Genomic DNA, 20,193 nt, shown 5'->3' on the forward strand with positions numbered 1-20,193 from the left:
AACTCAACAACAAAACCAGCCTGATTAAAAAATGGGTAGGCGATCTGAAAAGACATTTCTCCAAAGAAGACATACAAATGGCCAACAGGCACTTGAAAAGATGATGAACATCACTAATTATTAGGAAAATGCAAATTAAAACCACAGTATCACATAATACCTGTGAGAATGGCTATTATCAAAAAGATAAGAAGTAACAAATGTTGGAGAAGATGTGGAGAAAAGGGATCCTTTGTACATTGTTGTAGGATTTAAAACCGATACAGTCTCTATGGAAGATAGTATGCAGATTCCTCAAAAAAGTAAGACTAGAACTATCATATGCCCTAGGCATTCCACTTTGTGGTATTTATCCAGAGAATATAAAACACTAACCCCCAAAGTATATATGTGCCTTTATGTTCATTGCAGCATTACAAGAGCCAAGATATGAAAACAAGTGTCCATTCATAGTATGAATGAATAAAGATGTGGAATATATATATACAATGGAATACTACTCAGTCATAAAAAGAATGAAATCTTGCCAAATCTGACAACATGGATGGACCTTGAGGGTATTATGCTGGGTGAAATAAGTCAGGCAAAGACAGATGCTGTCTAATTTCATTCATATGTAAAATCTAAAACAAAATAAAAGCAAAACCAACTCACAGATACAGAGGACAGACTAGTGTTTACCGGAGAAGAAGGAGGTTGGGGGATAAGTGAAGTGAAGGGGGTCAACTATATAGTGATGGATGATAACTAGGATTTATAATGGTGATCACTTTGTAGTATATACAGATGTTGAATTATAAAGCTGTAAAACTGAAATTTATATTATTAAAAAAAAGAAATGGAGTCTGTAATATCATGTACCTGAGGAATCTATCAAAGATTAATAGGATTGTGTCAAAATGCAATAGTAGTTAATGTAAAGACACATTTGGGCATAAAAAACAGTGACTGTAATGGATTGAAATGAAATATACTAAAAATCTATGAGTTCATAATGATATTAAAAACAAAAGCACCTCTAGAGGTCACCTTTGGAGGATGGTAGGAAACCAACTCATTCTTACTCTTTTTTTTTTTTTTTTTTGAGAGAGAGCACAAACTGGGAGTAAGAGCAGAGAGAGAATCTTAAGCAGGCTCCATGCCCAGTGTGGAGCCTGATGTGGGGGGCTCAGTCTCACAACTCTGAGATTGTGACCTGAGCCAAAATCAAGAGTTGGATGCTCAACCGAGCCACCCAGGCTCCCTGCAACTCATTAGTCTTAAAACTAGTAAATGGAAGGGGGGAAAAATCAAGTATTTACCCTACTTTTCCTTTATCTCATAGTAACAAAATAGTTGGTATGGAATAGGAGGAATGACAATTAAATATCATCATTTTGCAACCCATAACAAAATAATGAATCAAGGTAATAAACATTAATGGCTGCTGAAATCATTAGGTGAAAGGTTGATGGGAAATGTTATAATGGAGGGATGAGGCTGACCACTCTAATATCTAATAATCAATCCTAACACCATAAAAACAGAGATGACAAAAACTGATGGACTGTTATGGACTGAATATTTATGTTCCCCCAAAATTCATATGTTGAAGCCCTACATATTTGTATTTGAGTACAATACAAATGATTTGAATATGGGGTCTTTGGGAGTAATTAGGGTTAGATGAGGTCATGAGGGTAGGGCCCTTATGATGGGATCAGTGGTGTTACAACAAGAGGAAGGGAGAGATCTCTCCTTAACTGAACGCACCCCAGAAAGGCCATGTGAGGATACAGCAAGAAGGTGGCCATCTACAAGCCCAGAAAAGAGCTGTCACCAAAAACCGAATTGGCTGGCCCCTCGATCTTAGCCTTCTCAGCCTCCAGGACTGTTGTTTAAGCCACTTAGTCTATGGTATTTTGTTATGGCATCCTGAGCTTATTAAGACATGAGCCTACTGATGTGGTGAAATAGGTCATACATAGCACTATCTAAAAACATCAAATCTATGTCTGATTAAGTATCTAGATTTAATGACCAGCTAGTGGGAAATATAGGAGATGGGGAAATATGCATCCCAACTAGATGTTCAACAATGTCAAGAAATGGTTGTTGGCAAAACTGCAATGCTCACACATTACTGTTGTTAATGTAATGGTTTAGCTGCTTTTTGGAAACAGTTGGGCAGTTTCTCAAAATGTTAAACATAGAGCTAACATATGGCCTAGAAATTCCTAGGTATACACTCAAGAGAGTATACACATGGTATGTAATATTGCACACACATGTTAACAGCATTTTTCATAAAAGCTTGAAAGTAGGGGGGCACCTGGGTGGCTCAGTCGGTTGAGCGTCCAACTTTGGCTCAGGTCATGATCTCACAGCTCGTGGGTTCAAGCCCCGTGTCAGGCTCTGTGCTGACAGCTCAGAGCCTGGAGCCTGCTTCGGATTCTGTGTCTCCCTCTCTCTCTGACCCTCCCCTGCTCATGCTGTCTCTCTCTCTCAGAAATAAATAAAACATTTTTAAAAAATTAAAAAAAAAAAAAGAGCTTGAAAGTAGAAACAACCCAAATGTCTATTAACTGTTGAATGGATAAACAAAATGTGGTATAGTCATACAACAGAATCTTTAGCCATAAGAAGGAATGAAGTATTAGTACATTTTACAACACAGATGAACCTTGAAAACATTCTGAAAGAAAGATGCCAGACCCAAAAGTCACATATTGTATGGATCCATTTATATGAAATGTCTAGAACAGGCCAATGCACAGAGACAGGAAGTAGATTATAATAAAGAATACATGTAATACAGTATGGTATTGGCACAGGGTAGACAAATCAATGGAAGAGAATACAGAATCCAAAACTAGACTCACATATATATGGTCATTTCATCTATGGCAAATGCTCTGTGGTAATTCAGTGGGGGGAAAATGGTCTTTTGATAAATGATGTCAGACCAACTGGATATCCATTTGGGGGAAAAGACTCCTAATTCCTACCCCACACCATACACAAAAGTTAATTCAGGATGGGCACAGGACTAAATAAGCAAGCTAAAACAATCAAATCTCTAGAAGAAAACATAAGAGAAATATCTTAATGACCATGAGATAGTAAAAGATTTCTTAAATAGGATTAAGAAACACTAGCCATAAAAGAAAAGATTCATAAGTTGGACTTCATTAAGACTTAAGGATTTCTTCTTCCATCAAGACACTACTGAAGATGGAGCACCTAGATGGCTCGGTCAGCTAAGTGTACAACTTTTGATTCCAGCTCAGGCCATGATCTCATGGTTTTGTAGGTATGAATAAAATAAGATCGGTCATATGTTGACAGCTCCTGTGCATGGCCCACATAGAGCTTGCTTGAGATATTCTCTCTCCTTCTCTCTGCCTCTCCCCAGCTTGTGCTCCTTCTCTCTTAAAATAAATAAACTTAAAGAAAAAAAGACACCACAGAAGTATAAAAGGCAAGCCACAGCTTGAGAGAATTTCATAACATATATATCTGATGAAAAGACTTGTATCTAGAAATCATAAAAAAGTCCTACAAATCAGTAAGAATAAGATGAGATGACACAATTAAACATTAGAAAAAAGATTTAAATAGTAGAAAAGAGGATATCCAAAAGGCCAATACACTTATGTAAAAGTGCTCAATATCATTAGTCTTTAGAAAAATGAATTAAAACCATAATGAGATACCACTACACATCTATCAATAGTTACAATGACATAGATTCGTAAGTGTTAGTAAAAAGAGCAACTAAATTCTTTCCTACTTCTGGTAGAGTGTGAATTGATACAACTATTCCCAAAACATGTGTATCTTATGACCTAATAATTCTACTCCTGGATATACATCCAATAAGGCAGAGTGTATGTGCATCAAAAGATATGAACAACTTTCTGGCAACTTTATTCATAATATGCCTGAACTGGAGACAACCCAAATGTCCATTAACAGAATATGGGTAAGTAAATTATGCTATAGGCATAGAGTGGAATACTACACAGCAATGAGTAAGAACGAACCATGACTGCATGCAGTAATACACATGCATTAACAGACTCTGTGTTGATTTGAAGGAACTGGACACAAAATAGTATAATTCCATTTATGTGAAATACATAGACAGATAAAACCAATCTATAAGGACAGAAGTCAGAATTGTGATTACCCTTGGTTGGGGCCAATGACTATGAGACAACATAAGTGAGCCTTCTTGGAGCTGGAATATTCTATATTTTGATCTCGGTAGGGGTTACACCAGTGCAGTATATGAGAAAATGAGTTATGTACTTAGGATTTGTGCATTTTACTACATGCAAGTTACACCTAAAAGAACCCAAAAGTTCTTTTATAGATACACTTTGTACCCATAAATGAAATGACACAATGTCTGTGATTTGCTTTAAAGTAATATAATGAAAGAGGTGGGGGTATGAATAAAACAAGATCGGTCATATGTTGACAGCTGTTGAAGTCAGATGATGGGTACATGAGAGTTTGTTACACTATTTGGTCCACTTCTATATGTTTGGAAATTTCTTCAAAAAGTTCTGAAAATATTGGCATTCTCTTTTAAAAAAAAATTTTTTTTAACATTTATTTAGAGAAAAACAGAATATGAATGGGGAAGGGGAAGAGAGAGAGGGAGACACAGAATGGGAAGCAGCTTTCAGGCTCTGAGCTGTCAACACAGAGCCTGACGTGGGGCTCGAACTCATGAACCATGAAATCATGAGCTGAGCCGAAGTCGGCTGCTTAACTGACCGAGCCACCCAGGCACCCTGAAAATATCTGCATTCTCAAAAGTCTTATTACAGAGTTTACTTACAGTTTCAATCGCCATTTCTATTGCTGCATTATCTTCTGAGCTTGGACATTTCAGGAAATGTTTAAGTGCCTGAAATGAGAATTGTATACCAATTAAAAATTTTCAGACTGCTTTCACATTGGGGAAAACAAAGGTTTCACACAAAGTAATTATAGTTTACAAAAGCATCCACCTCTCAACCAGGAGCTTGCACAGTCTGGGTCTTAAAATATACGCCTAAAAGTCTGAGGGATGCCCGGATGGCTCAATCAGTTAAGTGCCAGATGCTTGATTTTGGCTCAGGTCATGATCTCATGGTTCATGAGATCAAGCCCTACATCAGGCTCTGCACTGACAGCGCATTCTCTCTCTCTGCCCCTCCCACACTTCTCTTTCTCTTGTTCTCCCCCTCTCTCTCAAAGATAAACTTTTAAAAAATGCTGAGTAGAGTTTTAAAAATGGAAGGATTCACCTGACTCTCTGAAGAATTTAGTTCTGACTTCTGATGAGAGTGACAAATAAGTCCTCTTTCATTATAAAGATATCATTATTTTCATTCATTTATTCATTCAACAAATATTTATTGCCAACCTGCTACTATGTGTATGAGACTATGGAACATACCAGGAAGGATATGACACAGCCCCTCTTGTTGTATTATGCACAATCTAATTGGGGAGATCTGTGTAATGTGATATTATAAGGAACCAATTTTTTTAAGTCGTAATTGTCTAATTCCTAAACACTACACCATTACACCTATGAAGAAATTTAAGGTTATAAAAGATTAAAAGACAATGGGCAGTATGGCCAGTTGTTTTCACTGGTGCTCTAAGGAAGAAAAGTTGACCGAACATGGGGGTGATCCCAAAGGTACCATGAAGGAAAAAGGACTTGAAGAAGAACAGCTCTGTGGTAGGTTGGAAAGAGGGCAGAGAAAGAGAGAGAGATCTAGAGGAGAACAGGGATGGGAAAAGGCTAGCGGGAATGTTTCTTAATGGAAACAGCTGGATGCCAGGTTGGGAAGTGCAGGGGCTGGTTGGTCAATCTGTGGGAATTCTCTTGAGTGCCAGCTAAGGCATCTGGACTTTAAGTGGCCAGAAACAGTAAATAGGTGGCCAGAAGGCTGAGTCCACACACAGCTATGTTTCTTTGGAAGGCCAGGTATTCTACAAATATATGGGCCCATATTTTAAAATTGGGAGACCTAGACTTCTATTTCTCATGAAAAATCCTATGATCCAGCATTCATGGGCCCAGCTCCTCAATGGAGGTAAGTAGAAGCTGTTCCCTTCAGACCAAACAGGTGCCACCCAGTAGTCCCCAGTGAACACACAATGAACACACAGCTTCACTGAGTTATGTCTCTTGCTTGCACACCATAACCCCTGCTTTAGCGGCCCTTTAGCAGTGAAAGTAAGTAGTATTTGGGGAATAAAATGAAGGATGAGTTATAGGGACAGAAACCAGAAAATAGGGATAATATTGGAATAATCTAATAATAAAGTAAAGTGACCCAGGTTTGGATTAAGTTGATAACAGAATGAAAAGGGACAGATGTCAGAGATATTACAGGGGAAGAATCTGATTGGCTGTGGGAGAGAGGGAATCATTTAAAGTTAACTTTGAGATTTCAGGTCTGGGTGTCTGGAAGCATAACATATTTTAAAATATTGCTGGGGCGACTAGCTGGCTCAGTTGGTACAGCAGATGACTCTTGATCTTGGACTTGAGTTTGAGTCACACATTGGGTATAGAGATTACTTTAAAAAAAAATAATCTTATAAACATCCCTGTGAAGTCCTGTGTATATTTTCTCAGGAAATACTAACTCGTGAATATTGGCCACACAGCAAGAAGAATTTTCCAGCCTGGAAATGTCTTTTTTCTCCTTCAAAATATAAGGCGATGCTTTGATAGTCTTCATTAGTAGTACCTTCAGAACCTACAACAGAAGTTCATGGAGTAAAATAGCTGAGCAAAATTTGTTTACCTTTTATTGCTAACTTAAAAAACTAGGATCCAAAAACAGGTGATCTAAAAATAGGTAATTAAAAATTTGTAACTGTAAATATCAATGTTATTATCAGTGTTTGTTTTCATCACAAAACACATTCACCATCATTCTCCCAAATACCACTCTGTTCCATCTTCCTTTCACCCTCAGGAGAGGAAATTGCGAGGCTTTGTGAGAAAGTAGGTTGTGGTTGAATGTCGCCCTTAGTGACTTTTATCATTCTTTAAAAGTTGCAATTTCATTTTCTAAAACAACGGGAACAATGATGACTACAAGCGCAATCACCATCTGCTGAGAGTCTAAGAACAATCAGAAGTCAGCCATAATACAAACGTAATCCATCTCCTTTTCTCGGCAAGGCCTGATTTTGACAAGTGTGTTTGTCAGACAAGGAAGGAAAATGATATTCAAGGAAAATGCCAACAGATGTCATTTAAAGATAATGACTCTTTTCCTTTTATTACTGTTTTTCTTTTGGTTTGAAGCTTAAATATGGTTAAACACAGTGGAAGAAGGACCTCAAATCTGCAGGAGTTCCAACTCGTTGTTTACATTTACCCACGGGTGTTGGAGGCCCATTCCAATGCCGAAGTGTAACAACTGGCCTGAGCCTCCAGTCCAAGGCAGATAGGGAGTTTGTAGGAGAAGAGGGTAAAGAAAGGTGGACAAAAGCGTACGTGCGTGTGATGCAGGATAAGCCACATCCTTACGAAATGAGAAAAACTTAAATGGGTTAGTGCTATAGTGATTTGTAATGTTAAGACAAGAAATGTTATCTGTCAAGTTAAAAATTAATAATTCTAATATCGCTTTTATCCATATTTCCTTTTCTTTAGCTCCTTATTTTCTCTAATTATCTGAATGATTTTCTAAGATATTAGAAGATGTTTTTTCCTATTTTGATTCCCTGAAGGCTGAAATAAAATTTTTTTTCATAAATCCTATCCTCAATTCTTATGGTCATTTTGTAAATTTTAAAATACAAAACAACACAAAAAGGCAAATACTTTATGATTCCATTTACATGACATACTATGAGTAGTCAAATTTACGGGGACAGAAAATAGAGCAGTGTTGCCAGGGGCGGTGGGAGGTGGAGGGAAATGGGGACATGCTGTGTAACAAGTACAGAGCTTTAGTTCAGGACGATTCAAAGTTCTGGAGATGGACGGTGGTGACTGATGGTTGTACGCCACTTACTATGACTGAACTGTACATTTAAAAATGGTTAAAATGGTAAATTTATGCTATGCATCTTGGGAAAATAAAGCAAAATAAAATACCACCAAAAATAATGTTATGTATAGCCCATAAAATCAAAATCTGAAAATTATTTTAGTAGTTTCCAAGAAAATTGCAAATAAGGGAAGAAAACCTATAAACAAGTGTTCTCAGAAGATGAAATCCTTTTTTGGACTTTCTTCTGAAAAACCACATCTCATGTATATCACTCTTCATCAGAGTAGAATCCTATAATCTTAATTTTTTAACTCAACTTAAAAAACATATGAAGGAGGCAAACCATAAGAGACTCTTAAATACTGAGAACAAACTAAGGGTTGATGGGGGGTGGGAGAGAGGGGGAAATGGGTGATGCGCACGGAGGAGGGCACTTGGGATGAGCACTGGTGTTGAATGGAAACCAACTTGACAACAAACTATAAAAAATAACATGAAAATATTTTTTTTCAAAAACTCCTCTGCATTTTCCATTACCTTCATTTTGGAACCTCATTTTACCACTAGTTGACAAACACCAGAATCTGGCAAATCTTGCATCTTTTGGTAGTCACCCAAAAATCTTAATGTTTGAAAATGGTCTTATAATTCCATCTCACCTTTAAGATAGTAGGGATCTTGAAATCTCACACATGGAGATATATGTGTGTGTCTGTATAAATGGTGTGTGTGCATGTGCTTGTGGGCATACCAAGTTGAGAATTAGGTCATAAGAGTCAAGTATTTCTAGGATACAAATCTTTGAGAGAAATTAGGGAAAACAATGGTATTTACCGATAATGTCTGCATAGATTTCCATCTTGTTGTGCTGCTGAGCCAGGGTGAAAGCTTCATTATTACATTTGGACATAACAAGGAACTGAATGGCGGACCCGTAGTCACCCAACTGTAGGAAAAACCTACAACAAAGTATTTTAATCAGCTTGACTCATTTAAAATAAGTCTGTCATTCACAAAATAAAATCTTTTTGTAACTATGAGAAACCATTTTTAAAAATGTTATCAGGCAGACTGCAGTTTTATACTCTATGCTTGTATTTGAAAAAAGCATCCTCTGCGGCACTAACCGCAACAAACAGACTTTGAATTTAGACACTGAGACCTAACAAAAAAAATTATAAAGAATAAATATTCCCTTTGAATTTACTTATTTGATCAAGGGGAGTGGGGGCTCTCTTTCAAGGCTGGGTTTTGGAAGTCCAAAAATACTGCATTCTGTTACCTGGCTACCATTTTGGCTCCATCCAGAGACTGGGTCTCTCTTACAATACTGACAGCCTTTTCAGGGTTGTTGAGGTGATCCAGATAGATGCGGATTACGCTGTTCCACTGCTTTGCATTCTCGTAAGCCACGACAGCTTCTTTGTATCTATCAGAAACACTTAGTTCAAATAAGCTTTCTTAACACTGTCACATTTGGGAGAAAAAAATGTCAATAAATGAGTCAATTTTTTTTATTGATGGTGTTTTTTTACTTTTCTTGAACTTCTTCGTTCTTCATCAGAAGGAATACAAGGAATCATCTCCCTAAGATGTGTTCTTTCTTAGAGGTTTGATAAACAGTAAAATATTAATATTGAATTGCATTTTTTCATTTGAACCATGTATATAGAATTTTTTACACTTTCCTTTTCTTTGATTGGGAAGATTATAATAGTAATATAAGCTTATTTTAGAAAACAGAAAATAATACAATATTTCACATTTATGAATACAGCTGGAGTGATCTATAAAATCTTTGCATGTCGACCTCTAGATGGAGCTCAAGACTTGCTTTCAGTCCTTACCAGCTCTCCAGCAATTTCCATTTCAATAAGATATTTAGTGTACATCTCTATTTCCTAAGGTAGCTTTTCTAAAAGTAGAGGGTACTGACTTTTAAAAATCTCTTAATATATATTTCCAAATAACTTTACAAAGGCTACAGAAATTATACTCTCATAAGTCATGCATAATGAGTGCATTTTGACAGTATGGTTATTAGTTTAAAATCTCTTGGGGTGCCTGGGTGGCTCAGTCGGTTAAGCATCCGACTTCAGCTCAGGTCATGATCTCACAGTTCATGGGTTCGAGCCCCGCGTCGGGCTCTGTGTTGACAGCCAGCTCAGAGCCTGCAGCCTGGAGCCTGTTTCGGATTCTGTGTCTCCCTCTCTCTCTGACCCTCCCCTGCTCCCGCTGTCTTTCTCTCTCTCAGAAATAAATAAAACATTAAAAAAATAAATAAATAAGATCTCTCATGATAGGATAGGTGAAATAACATACTGTTGCTTTAATTTTTATTAGTGAGGTAGAGCCTTTTCATGTTTGTATAAGATAGTTTCATAATTGTGTTTCCTCCTTCCAGACTCCTTGTCTTTGAGTTTCTTCTATCCAGTTGTAGGTGGACAGAAGATAATATTTAGGATATCAACTATTCATTGTGATACCTTGATGCTGTTTTGCAGCTCACACTGTGCAGTCATCAGTGTGGAATTCGTATTTCTTCACTGTTATTTTCCTCTGCATCCGTAAGTTATCCTTCTTCATAAAATGACTATCGCTTTATTTTCATGCCACATTATATCAAAATATCACCTTCTAGTATTTAACTCTCAAATAAAAAGAGATAGTAGCCTATGTTGAATACACAAAGGATTACTTAAGATATTTAAGATATGGGAAAAATGTAATAGTCTGGCACTTGAGGACAGGCAAAGGGTAAAGATGTTTTCTTTCTCCACTCTGCCTTTCTCAGAAGTTGCAAAGATCGATGGTTAATTTATCAAACTTACATATTGCTTTAAACCTGCATAAATTTGAGAAACTATACAAACCTTCCATCTGCTTCTTTAGCTTTGGCATATTGCAAGTGAATCTTTGGAGAAGAAACACGAGGCAGAAGCTCCCCAACTTTTGCCCTAGAATGTAGATTTCAGAGAGTATCAGCACTATCTTCACTTCCAGAGTCACTCCCTACAATCAAGTGTTAGTTTTCAGGATTCAAAAAAGTTATCATGATCTTTGCAAAATCTTGGCTCCTACAGGTAAGAGCATATGTAACTGTGTTTGCTTCTGATGCCACGCGGCTGCCCTCCCCCTCCATGGGAAAAATGAAGGTTCGTTCATTAACAATTTGGGGGCAACGGGGCTTTTTTCCTTAGTAATTTGATCAGGGATTTCTGAACCGACAGGATGTGCTGTTCTTTGGAAAACAAACTATTAATATGAACTCATCTAAGAAGAAAAAGGAGATAGAGGGAAGACCTAGATGGGGAGAACTGGATGTACAGATAAGGAAACAGTGGGCAAACCACCAGGACCCATTCATCTCCACACTTTATCAGAATAAATTTTAGCAAATTCTTACCAATTCTTACAACGGATGTAAACAGATGCTGCTTTGTCATAATAGAGACCTTTTTCATACAGTTGGGCTGCTTCTGAATATTGCTAAAACGATATGAGAGTATTAAAACACTGAATTTATTATGTATACATCTGCATGAATATTTATGCATAGAAAAGCATACCTTCATGTTCTCCAATATGGCTCCACAGTCTCTTTTAAGGACCCTGCTGGGATGCTTCAGGGCTTGGTTCACCCCTCGGCGTATGTCCCCCATTCTTATGGACATCTGGGCCACTCCAGCCAGACATACTTCATCATGTTCCTGGAATTATAAGGCAAATAACACATCCAACCCTAAATTAAATTGATGTATTTCAGCCAAACAATTTAAATCTAAAATGAGCCCAAAGGGCACTTTCATTAATCCTTTCAGGCAAATCTCAAGATTATGAGATAACACTGAATCCTTTTTTTAAAATCACCTGTTACAAAGTATGTATTTTTCTTTAGAAGTTTAGACCTTTTATGCTTAAAAACAAATTCTTACTACCCCTTGTCATAATGCTTTGTGTATCTCTGTATGTCTTCTTGGTATAAAATTTTATATAAGAAGTAGAATACTGGATACACAGCATAAATGCTATGAACAAAATTAAGGAAAAAGCCATTTATCAAATAGAAGATTTCTCTACTAGATATGGTTAAATATTAAAAACTTTATGTAAAATTGTTTAATTCATTAAAGATAACTAAGGAATTTTTCAAGTAACTAATCTGTATAATAAAATATAATGTCCTATTGTATTTTATGTAAAGCAATATGGCTGGTGGAACATTCTGTGATGATGGAAATATTCTATATCTGCTGGTCAATATGGTAGCTAATAGTCACAAGTGGCTACTGAGCCCTTAAAATATGGCCAGTGTGACAGAGGAACTGAATTTTAAATTTTATTTAATTTTCAATTATTTAAATAGCCATATGTGGCTAGTGGTTACTGTATTCGATTACTCACATTAAAAAAAAACCTTAAGGGGCACCTGGGTGGCTCAGCATGTTAAGCATCCGACTTCAACTCAGGTCATGCTCTCCCGGTTCGTGGGTTCAAGCCCCGCATCGGCCTCTGTGCTGACAGCGCAGAGCCTAGAGGCTGCTTCAGATTCTCTCTGCCCCTCCCCTGCTTGTGCTCTGTGTCTCCCTCTCTCTCCGCCCCTCCCCTGCTTGTGCTCTGTCTCTGTCTCAAAAACAGAACATTAAAAAATATTTTTTAAAAAGCTTAAACTATATGTAGCCAAAGAAAATATCAAAAACCCAAGAGTTACAAATGGCAAAGGATATGATCAGGCAATTCATAAAAAACATATAATTGGCCAAAAAATAAAACATGCTCAGCTTTTTACTAATAAACACACACAAAAGACCTTTTTCTTTTGCTCATGAAATTGGTGGATGAGATAAAATGATTGATAACGCTCAATGTTGTTGAAAGTGTGGGGGAAAATGTACACTTTCTCAGATGACCTACAGCTGTATGAATGGCTATAATTTCTTCTAGGGACAACTTAGCAATATAAAATTAAAAGTATATATTTTATGACCTAGAAATCCCACTTATAAGAATAATATCCTTCAGAAATACTATCTTAGATAGTTAAAGATACATGTATTCTAGGTAGAATATTCATTGTAGTATTTTGATAGTAAAAAACCAAAAATGATTACAATTCAATAAGGGAGTGGAGGAAAAGGCCATGCTACATCTAAACAAAAGACTATTAAAAGCTCTTAAAAGATTAAAATAGATTTGAATGTATTGACTTGAAAGACCATGAAGAAAACAGAATGCTGTTTTTCCCAGGATGGATTTTAGTTGATCTTTGCTGAATGGAAATGATCTCTTTTTTTTAAAGCATTAACATTTTTTTAAGTTTATTTATTTATCAATGATAGAGACTGCATGAGCAGGTGAGGGGCAGAGAGAGAGGGAGACAGAATCCAAAGCAGGCTCTAGGCTCTGAGCTGTCAGCACAGAGCCCGATGCAGGGCTCAAACTCACAAACCATGAGATCATGACCTGGCCAAAGTTGGATACTTAACCGACTGAGCCACCCACGTGCCTCCAAGCTTTATTTTAATGTTTATTTTATTTTTGAGAGAGAGAGAGCGCGAGCGAGCAAGCAGGAGCAGAGGAGAGGCAGAGAGAGAGGGAGACATAGGATCAGAAATAGGCTTCAATCTCTGAGCTGTAAGCAGAGAGCCTGACTCAGGACTGGAACTCATGAACTGTGGGATCATAACCTGAGCTGAAGTCAGCTCGTAGCTGACTGAGTCACCCAGGCACCCCCGAAAACTGAATGATTTCATATTTAGTGAAAACCCACATTACATTCATATTTGTATGCTTTTATAAGAGATTTTGGGTGGAAGTATACAAAACTGTTAACAGTCATTACCACTGTGTGTGGAGAGAGGAGGGATTGGTAGACTCTCACTTGTGATTTATACTGCGGTGATTTTTTAAATGGACTATAGTGAAACTGTATTAACTTCTGTAATAAAAATTCTAGCTATAAAATAGGAAATAAAACGATTTTCAATCTTTAGAAGACCTCACCTAAAAACATCAATTTTTATTGCAAAATTTAGCTTCTTGAGCTAAAATTCTGGGCTGGAAGAGCGTGTAAAGTACATGATTTCTAGGATCATCATAAAAGATACAGCATGAGAGATGAAATGGCAGAAGAGCCTTTTATGGACTACGAATTCACTTTACAGTGGTTATTGAAACTTTATAAGAGAGTAAAAGGAAAAGCCTCATGAAAATCATAGTTAGCCTTTAAGTGGGAAGAGATAAAAATTTTACTCCGAATATTAATGAGAAGCTCATATATAAGATACAAAGGAAAATATATCTTTTTCAGACTGATAAAAATATTGTCATCTTTAGATTTGAAGTTTTTTTTTAAGTTTTTTAAACATTTATTTATTTTTGAGACAGAGAGAGAGAGAGAGAGAGAGAGAGACACAGAATCTGAAACAGGCTCCAGGCTCTGAGCTGTCAGCACAGAGCCTGACATGGGGCTCGAACCCACAGACCATGAGATCATGACCTGAGCCGAAGTCAGACGCCTAACTGACTGAGCCACCCAGGCACCCCTAGATTTGAAGTGTTTTAAAATGATTTAATTAGGGGCGCCTGGGTGGCTTAGTTGGTTAAGCGTCCGACTTNATTATATCCTTGCAAGATTGTTAATAAACTGAAAATGAGCTCACCTACTAATAAATAAAATGCAATTTAGACCATGGCTGTTTACATGATATTCACAAACCTAAAGATAATTATACATATCTTTATTCAAGGTTACCTTATGATCACCTGTTATTCCTTTCTCATAATGAGCCAAAGCATTTACATAATCACCCCTGAAAAAAAAATCAGAGTGAATTTTAATACATTTAAGTATCTCATTTGCATATACAAGATTTAAAAGATAATCTCTGTCACTGAGTTGCTTGCGCTCAAATAAGATGTGAGTTACAACATATAAGCCATTTTTTTCAAGTGCAGTTCACTACTATTTTGCTGCTTTAAAAATAATTCATTCTTTGTGTTTTTTTAAGAAAATTATTACATACAGTGTTATATTCATTTCAGGTGTACAATGATTCAACAATTCTATACATTCTTCAATGTTCATCACGATAAGTGTACTTTTTTTATTTTTTTAAGTGTTTATTTGAGAGAGAGAGAGAGCATGCATGTGAGCAGGGGAGAGGCACAAAGGGAGAGAATCTTAAGCTGGTTCTGTGCCTGGCATGTGGAGCCCGACCTGGGGCTCGATCTCATGATCCTGGGATCAAAACCTGAGCCGAAATCAAGTGTCGGACATTCAACTGACTGAACCACCCAGGCACTTACAATAAGCATACTCTTAATCCTCCACCTATCTCCCACCTACCTTCCCTCTGGCAAGCACCAGTTTGTTCTCTATTTTTAAGAAAATATTCTTTGGTCCTTTTCTCATTTGTTTTGTTTCTGAAATTCCACATATGAGTAAAATCACATAATATTTGTTTCTCTGACTTATTTCACTCAGGATTATACCTTCTAGATTTATTCATGTTACTGCAAATGACAAGACTGCATTCTTTTTTATGGCAAACTAATATCCCACTGTGTATATATATCACATCTTCCTTATCCATTCATCTATTGATGGATACGTGGGTTGCTTCCATATCTTGGCTACAGTACATAATGCTAAAGTAAGTGTACAGAGGCAGATATCTTTTTGGTCTTGCGTTTTCAGTTTTTTAGGGATAAATACTGGATCATATGATAATCTATTTTTTTTCTTCCAAGATTTTGAGTTAGTTAACATATAGCATAGTATTGGTTTCAGGAGTAGAATTTAATGATTCATAACATATAACACCCAATGCTCATCACAAGCGCCCTCTTTAACACCCATCACCCATCTAGCCCATCTTCCACCCATCTCTCCTTGAGCAACCCTCAGTTTGTTCTCCATAGTTAAGAATCTCTTGTGGTTTGCCTCCCTCTTTGTTTTTATCTTAGTTTATTTTTCCTTCCCTTCCCCTATGTTCAATTGTTTTGTTTCTTAAATTCCACATGACTGAAATCCTATGGTGTTTGTTTTTCTTTGACTGACTTATTTCACTTAGCATAATACATTTTAGCTCCATCTATCTATATCATTGCAAATGGCAGGATCTCATTCTTTTGGATAGCTGGTTGTATATATATACATATATGGATACCACATCTTCTTTATCCATTCATTAGTCAATGGATATTTGGGGTCTTTCCATAATTTGACTACTGTTAATAGTGCTGCTATAAACACTGGGGTACATGTATGCCTTCAAATCAGTATTTTTGTATCCTTTGGATAAATACCTAGTAGTAAAATTGCTGGGTCATAGGGTAGTTCTATTTTTAATGTTTGGGGACCTTCCACACTGTTTTCCAGAGTGGCTGCACCAGTTTGCATTCCTACCAACAGTGTAAGAGGGTTCCTTTTTCTCCACATCCTCACCAATACTTGTTTCTTGTGCTTTTGATTTTAGCCATTCTGACAAGTGTGAGATGATATCTGATTGTGGTTTTGATTTGCACATCCCTGATTATGAGTAATATTAAGTATCTTTTCATGTTTCTGTTAGCCATCTGTATGTCTTTGAAAAAATATCTATTCATGTCTTCAGCTCATTTTTTAACTGGATTATTTGTGGGGTTTTTCTGGTGTTGAGTTATGGAAGTTCTTTATGTATTTTGGATATTAGTTCTTTATCAGATATGTCATTTGCAAATATTGTCTCCCATGTCATAGGTTGTCTTTTAGCTTTGTTGATAGTTTCCTTCACTTTGCAATGGCTTTTTATTTTTCATGTAGTCCCAGTAGTTTAATTTTGCTTTTTTTTTTTGTCAAAGGAGACATACCTAGAAAAATCTTTCTATGGCTCATGTCAAAGAGATTACTCCTTATGGGATACTTTAAAAAAAATTAATTCCAGTATATAACATACAGTGTTATATTAGTTTCAGGTAGTGATTCACCAATTCTATATACCATTCAGTGCTCATCGAGTGAGTGTATTCTTAATCCCTTTCACCTATTTCACCCATGCCCCCATGTACCTCCCCTCTGGTAACCATCTATTGTTCTCTAGAATTAACATTCTGTTTTTTGTTTGTCTCTTTTCTTTCCATTTGTTTCTTAAATTCCACATATGAGTGAAGCCATATGGTATTTTTCTTTGACTTATTTTACTTAGCATTATATTAACTCCAACCATGTTGTTGTAAATGCAAGACTTCATTCTTTTTTTATGGCTGAATAACATTATATTATGTATATATACCACATCTTCCTTATCCATCTATTCATCTTATCAATGAACTCTTGGGTTGCTTCCATATTTAGCTACTGTAAATAATGCTGCAATAAACATAGAGATACATATATTTTATCAAATTAGTGTTTTCATACTCTTTGGGTAAATACCCAGAAGTGGAATTGCTGGATCATAGGGTATTTCTATTTTTAACTTTTTGAAGAAACTCTATACTGTTTTGCACAGTGGCTGCACCAGATTGTGTTCCCATCAACAATGCATGAGGGTTCTTTTTTCTCCATATCCTTGGCAACACTTGTTTGTTTTTAGCCATTCTGACAAGTGTGAGATGATATCTGATTGTGGTTTTCATTTGCATTTCCCTGATGACGTGTGATGCTAAGCACCTTTTCATGCATGTGTCTGCTGGCCATCTGTATGTCTTCTTGGAGAAATGTCTGTTCACATCTTCTGAATAGACCCCTTTTGATTATCTCCTTTAGGGCATGAAATGACAGTCATGTGACTAAAAATGAATGTATTTTCCAAAGGCCTGATTTTTATAAGTAGAATATCTACTGAAAGGATCAGGGTAGAAGTGAGGGAACATGCTTAGGATTACAGTACTGAGGGCCCTCGTTCTTATTGAGATAAGTATTATATATAACTAATAACACTCCCATAACTGATGCTAACATGGGTCTGCATATCCAGAAGAACTAATTATTTATTTTTATTATTTGGGACAGAATGAATCAGTGATTTTTGGCTAAGACTCATTTGGAGATCCATCTTCCTCTGAGAAAACATTTCCTCCAGAATAAATCAATCAGCTCTGAAAATGGTATTATTTGAGTTCCATCTGAGCTCTACCGTATCCATTTAGGCAAGTCATCCAACTCTCTTAAGCCTCACCCAGTTTCCTCACGTGTTGGTGTACAGGAATTTTTTGGAAGACAAGCTGTTCTGCAGATTGAGAACTTTGTCTTGGAAGNGATATGTCATTTGCAACTATCTTTTCCCATTCCGTTGGTTGCCTATTAATTTTCTGGGTTGTTTCCTTGGCTGTGCAGGAGCTTAAGTGGAAATTTCTAATAGTTAGACCCAACACCGCGAGGATACTCTTGACAACAGGAATAACAGTGCCTCTATCAGAAATCTCCCAACTGGGAGATGCTAAGTTAAAATTCTGAACACTTTATTTTTATGTTATTTTAGCTTACTCATTTTATTCTTATTTTATTTTGGAATTCTCAAACGGATCTAGCTGATTTGTCTCCTCACAGCCTAGAGAACGAAATCTGCCCCACAGTTGACAGACTGGTCCTGTTTGACCTAATCAGTCTTGGATGCACATGAACAGTCTTGGACTGAGTGGAGGCCCTGCGGCCTGAGGTGTCAAAATCAGAGCTGGTGGCTACTGGGACACTTGATGAGGACCAGATATACCCACTAAGTTACTGTTATTATTACAAAGGAAACTCTTGATTGTTGGGGGCTGGGGTGTGTGTCTTGATCAGGGTCCAAATAGCAGTGAAATTTGGGGATTTGGTGGCTAGAGAGGGCAAGAAGGTTTGAAAATTGGGTAAGAAGTTTTGAAAAATATCAACAACAAAGCATCGGCTTTCAACTGGCCTCAGCTCACCCAGCTGTAATGAGACAAAGTTTGAAAGTTTGCTCCAAAAGCTTTGATTCCCGGAGCACCTGGGTGGCTCAGTCAGTCAAGCATCCAACTTTGGCTCAGTTCATGATCTTGCCATTCCTGAGTTCAAGCTGTGCTGACAGCTCTGAGCCTGAAGCCTATTTCAGATTCTGTGTCTCCCTCTCTCTCTCTGCCCCTTGCCCACTCACACATGTGTACAGACACATACTCTCTCTCTCAAAAATAAATAAACAACAAAAAAAATTAAAAACAAAAGCTTTGATTCCCTTCATAAAAGAGAAAATCAAAGTCTTCTGTATGGTGCAAGGGTTTACTAGGGTGCCTGTGGTCTGATATGGTGGGTCATCTCCTAAAGTAATGACCCTATTCCCTTCGGCACAGAAGTTTTGTTCTCTGAGACCCTGTCACTCTCAGGATAGAGAAGGAAGGCCAAGGCACTGGGGAACCTTGTCACTTATGGTTTGCACTAAAATTGCAATTTGTGGGGCACCTGGGTGGCTCAGTCGTTTGAGCATCCGACTTCAGCTCAGGTCATGATCTCACGGTTCATGGGTTCGAGTCCCATGTCGGGTTCTGTGCTGACAGATCAGAGCCTGGAGCCTGTCTTCAGATTCTGTGTCTCCCTCTTTCTCTGACCCTCCCTGCTCACGTTGTCTCTCTCTCAAAAATAAATAAAACATTAAAACAAAATAAAATTGCAATTTGTCCTTTTTAACACACCAGGTTATTTTGTTTAATTTTTAATGTTTTTATGTATTTTTGAGAGAGAGAGAGAGCATGAGCAGGGGAGGGTCAGAGAGAGAGGGAGATACAGAATCTGAAGCAGGCTCCAGGCTCTGAGCTAGCTGTCAGCAGAGCCCAATATGGGGCTCAAACCCACGAACCGTGAGATCATGACCTGAGCCAAAGTCGGACACTTAACTGACTGAGCCACCCATGAACCCCCCAAGTTATATTTTTTTAATAGTAAGATTTTGTTCTTAAGCAATCACTACACCCAACATGGTGCTCAAACCTGTGACCTCAAGATCAAGAGTCACATGCTCTCTACCAACTAAGTCAGTCAGGCACCCTTACAGAGTTACTTTTTAAGGGGCAGATATGTGATAAATTTAAATTGAAGTTGACTATGAAAAAATAAAATTTCTAAAAAGTTTGTATTTGCAAAATGTAGAATTTTAAAATAAGGTATCATGGTTAGAAATGAAAGACTAATTTTTGATAGAACAATTTCTATAGCTATAATTTGGGTATCAGTGTTCTCAATGAATCCAAA

The 20,193-nt window shown here is 37.1% G+C and overlaps 1 protein-coding gene across 1 annotated transcript in view; it reads right to left on the reverse strand.

Annotated features, from left to right (window-relative positions):
• The window catches only part of WDR19 (WD repeat domain 19), a 105,518-nt gene that overhangs the window by 27,061 nt on the left and 58,264 nt on the right, over positions 1-20,193 (reverse strand). The window contains exons 21-28 of the mRNA XM_077758930.1: positions 14,761-14,818; positions 11,576-11,716; positions 11,413-11,495; positions 10,880-10,963; positions 9,289-9,435; positions 8,841-8,965; positions 6,643-6,755; positions 4,832-4,900 (exon numbers count right to left, since the gene is read on the reverse strand). Coding sequence (XP_077615056.1) covers positions 4,832-4,900; positions 6,643-6,755; positions 8,841-8,965; positions 9,289-9,435; positions 10,880-10,963; positions 11,413-11,495; positions 11,576-11,716; positions 14,761-14,818 — 820 coding nt within the window. The remainder of the gene's footprint in view (positions 1-4,831; positions 4,901-6,642; positions 6,756-8,840; positions 8,966-9,288; positions 9,436-10,879; positions 10,964-11,412; positions 11,496-11,575; positions 11,717-14,760; positions 14,819-20,193) is intronic.

Source organism: Crocuta crocuta, unplaced genomic scaffold, assembly GCF_008692635.1.
Source record: "Crocuta crocuta isolate KB4526 unplaced genomic scaffold, BGI_CrCroc_1.0 scaffold223, whole genome shotgun sequence".
Classification (NCBI taxonomy): Eukaryota; Metazoa; Chordata; class Mammalia; order Carnivora; family Hyaenidae; genus Crocuta; species Crocuta crocuta.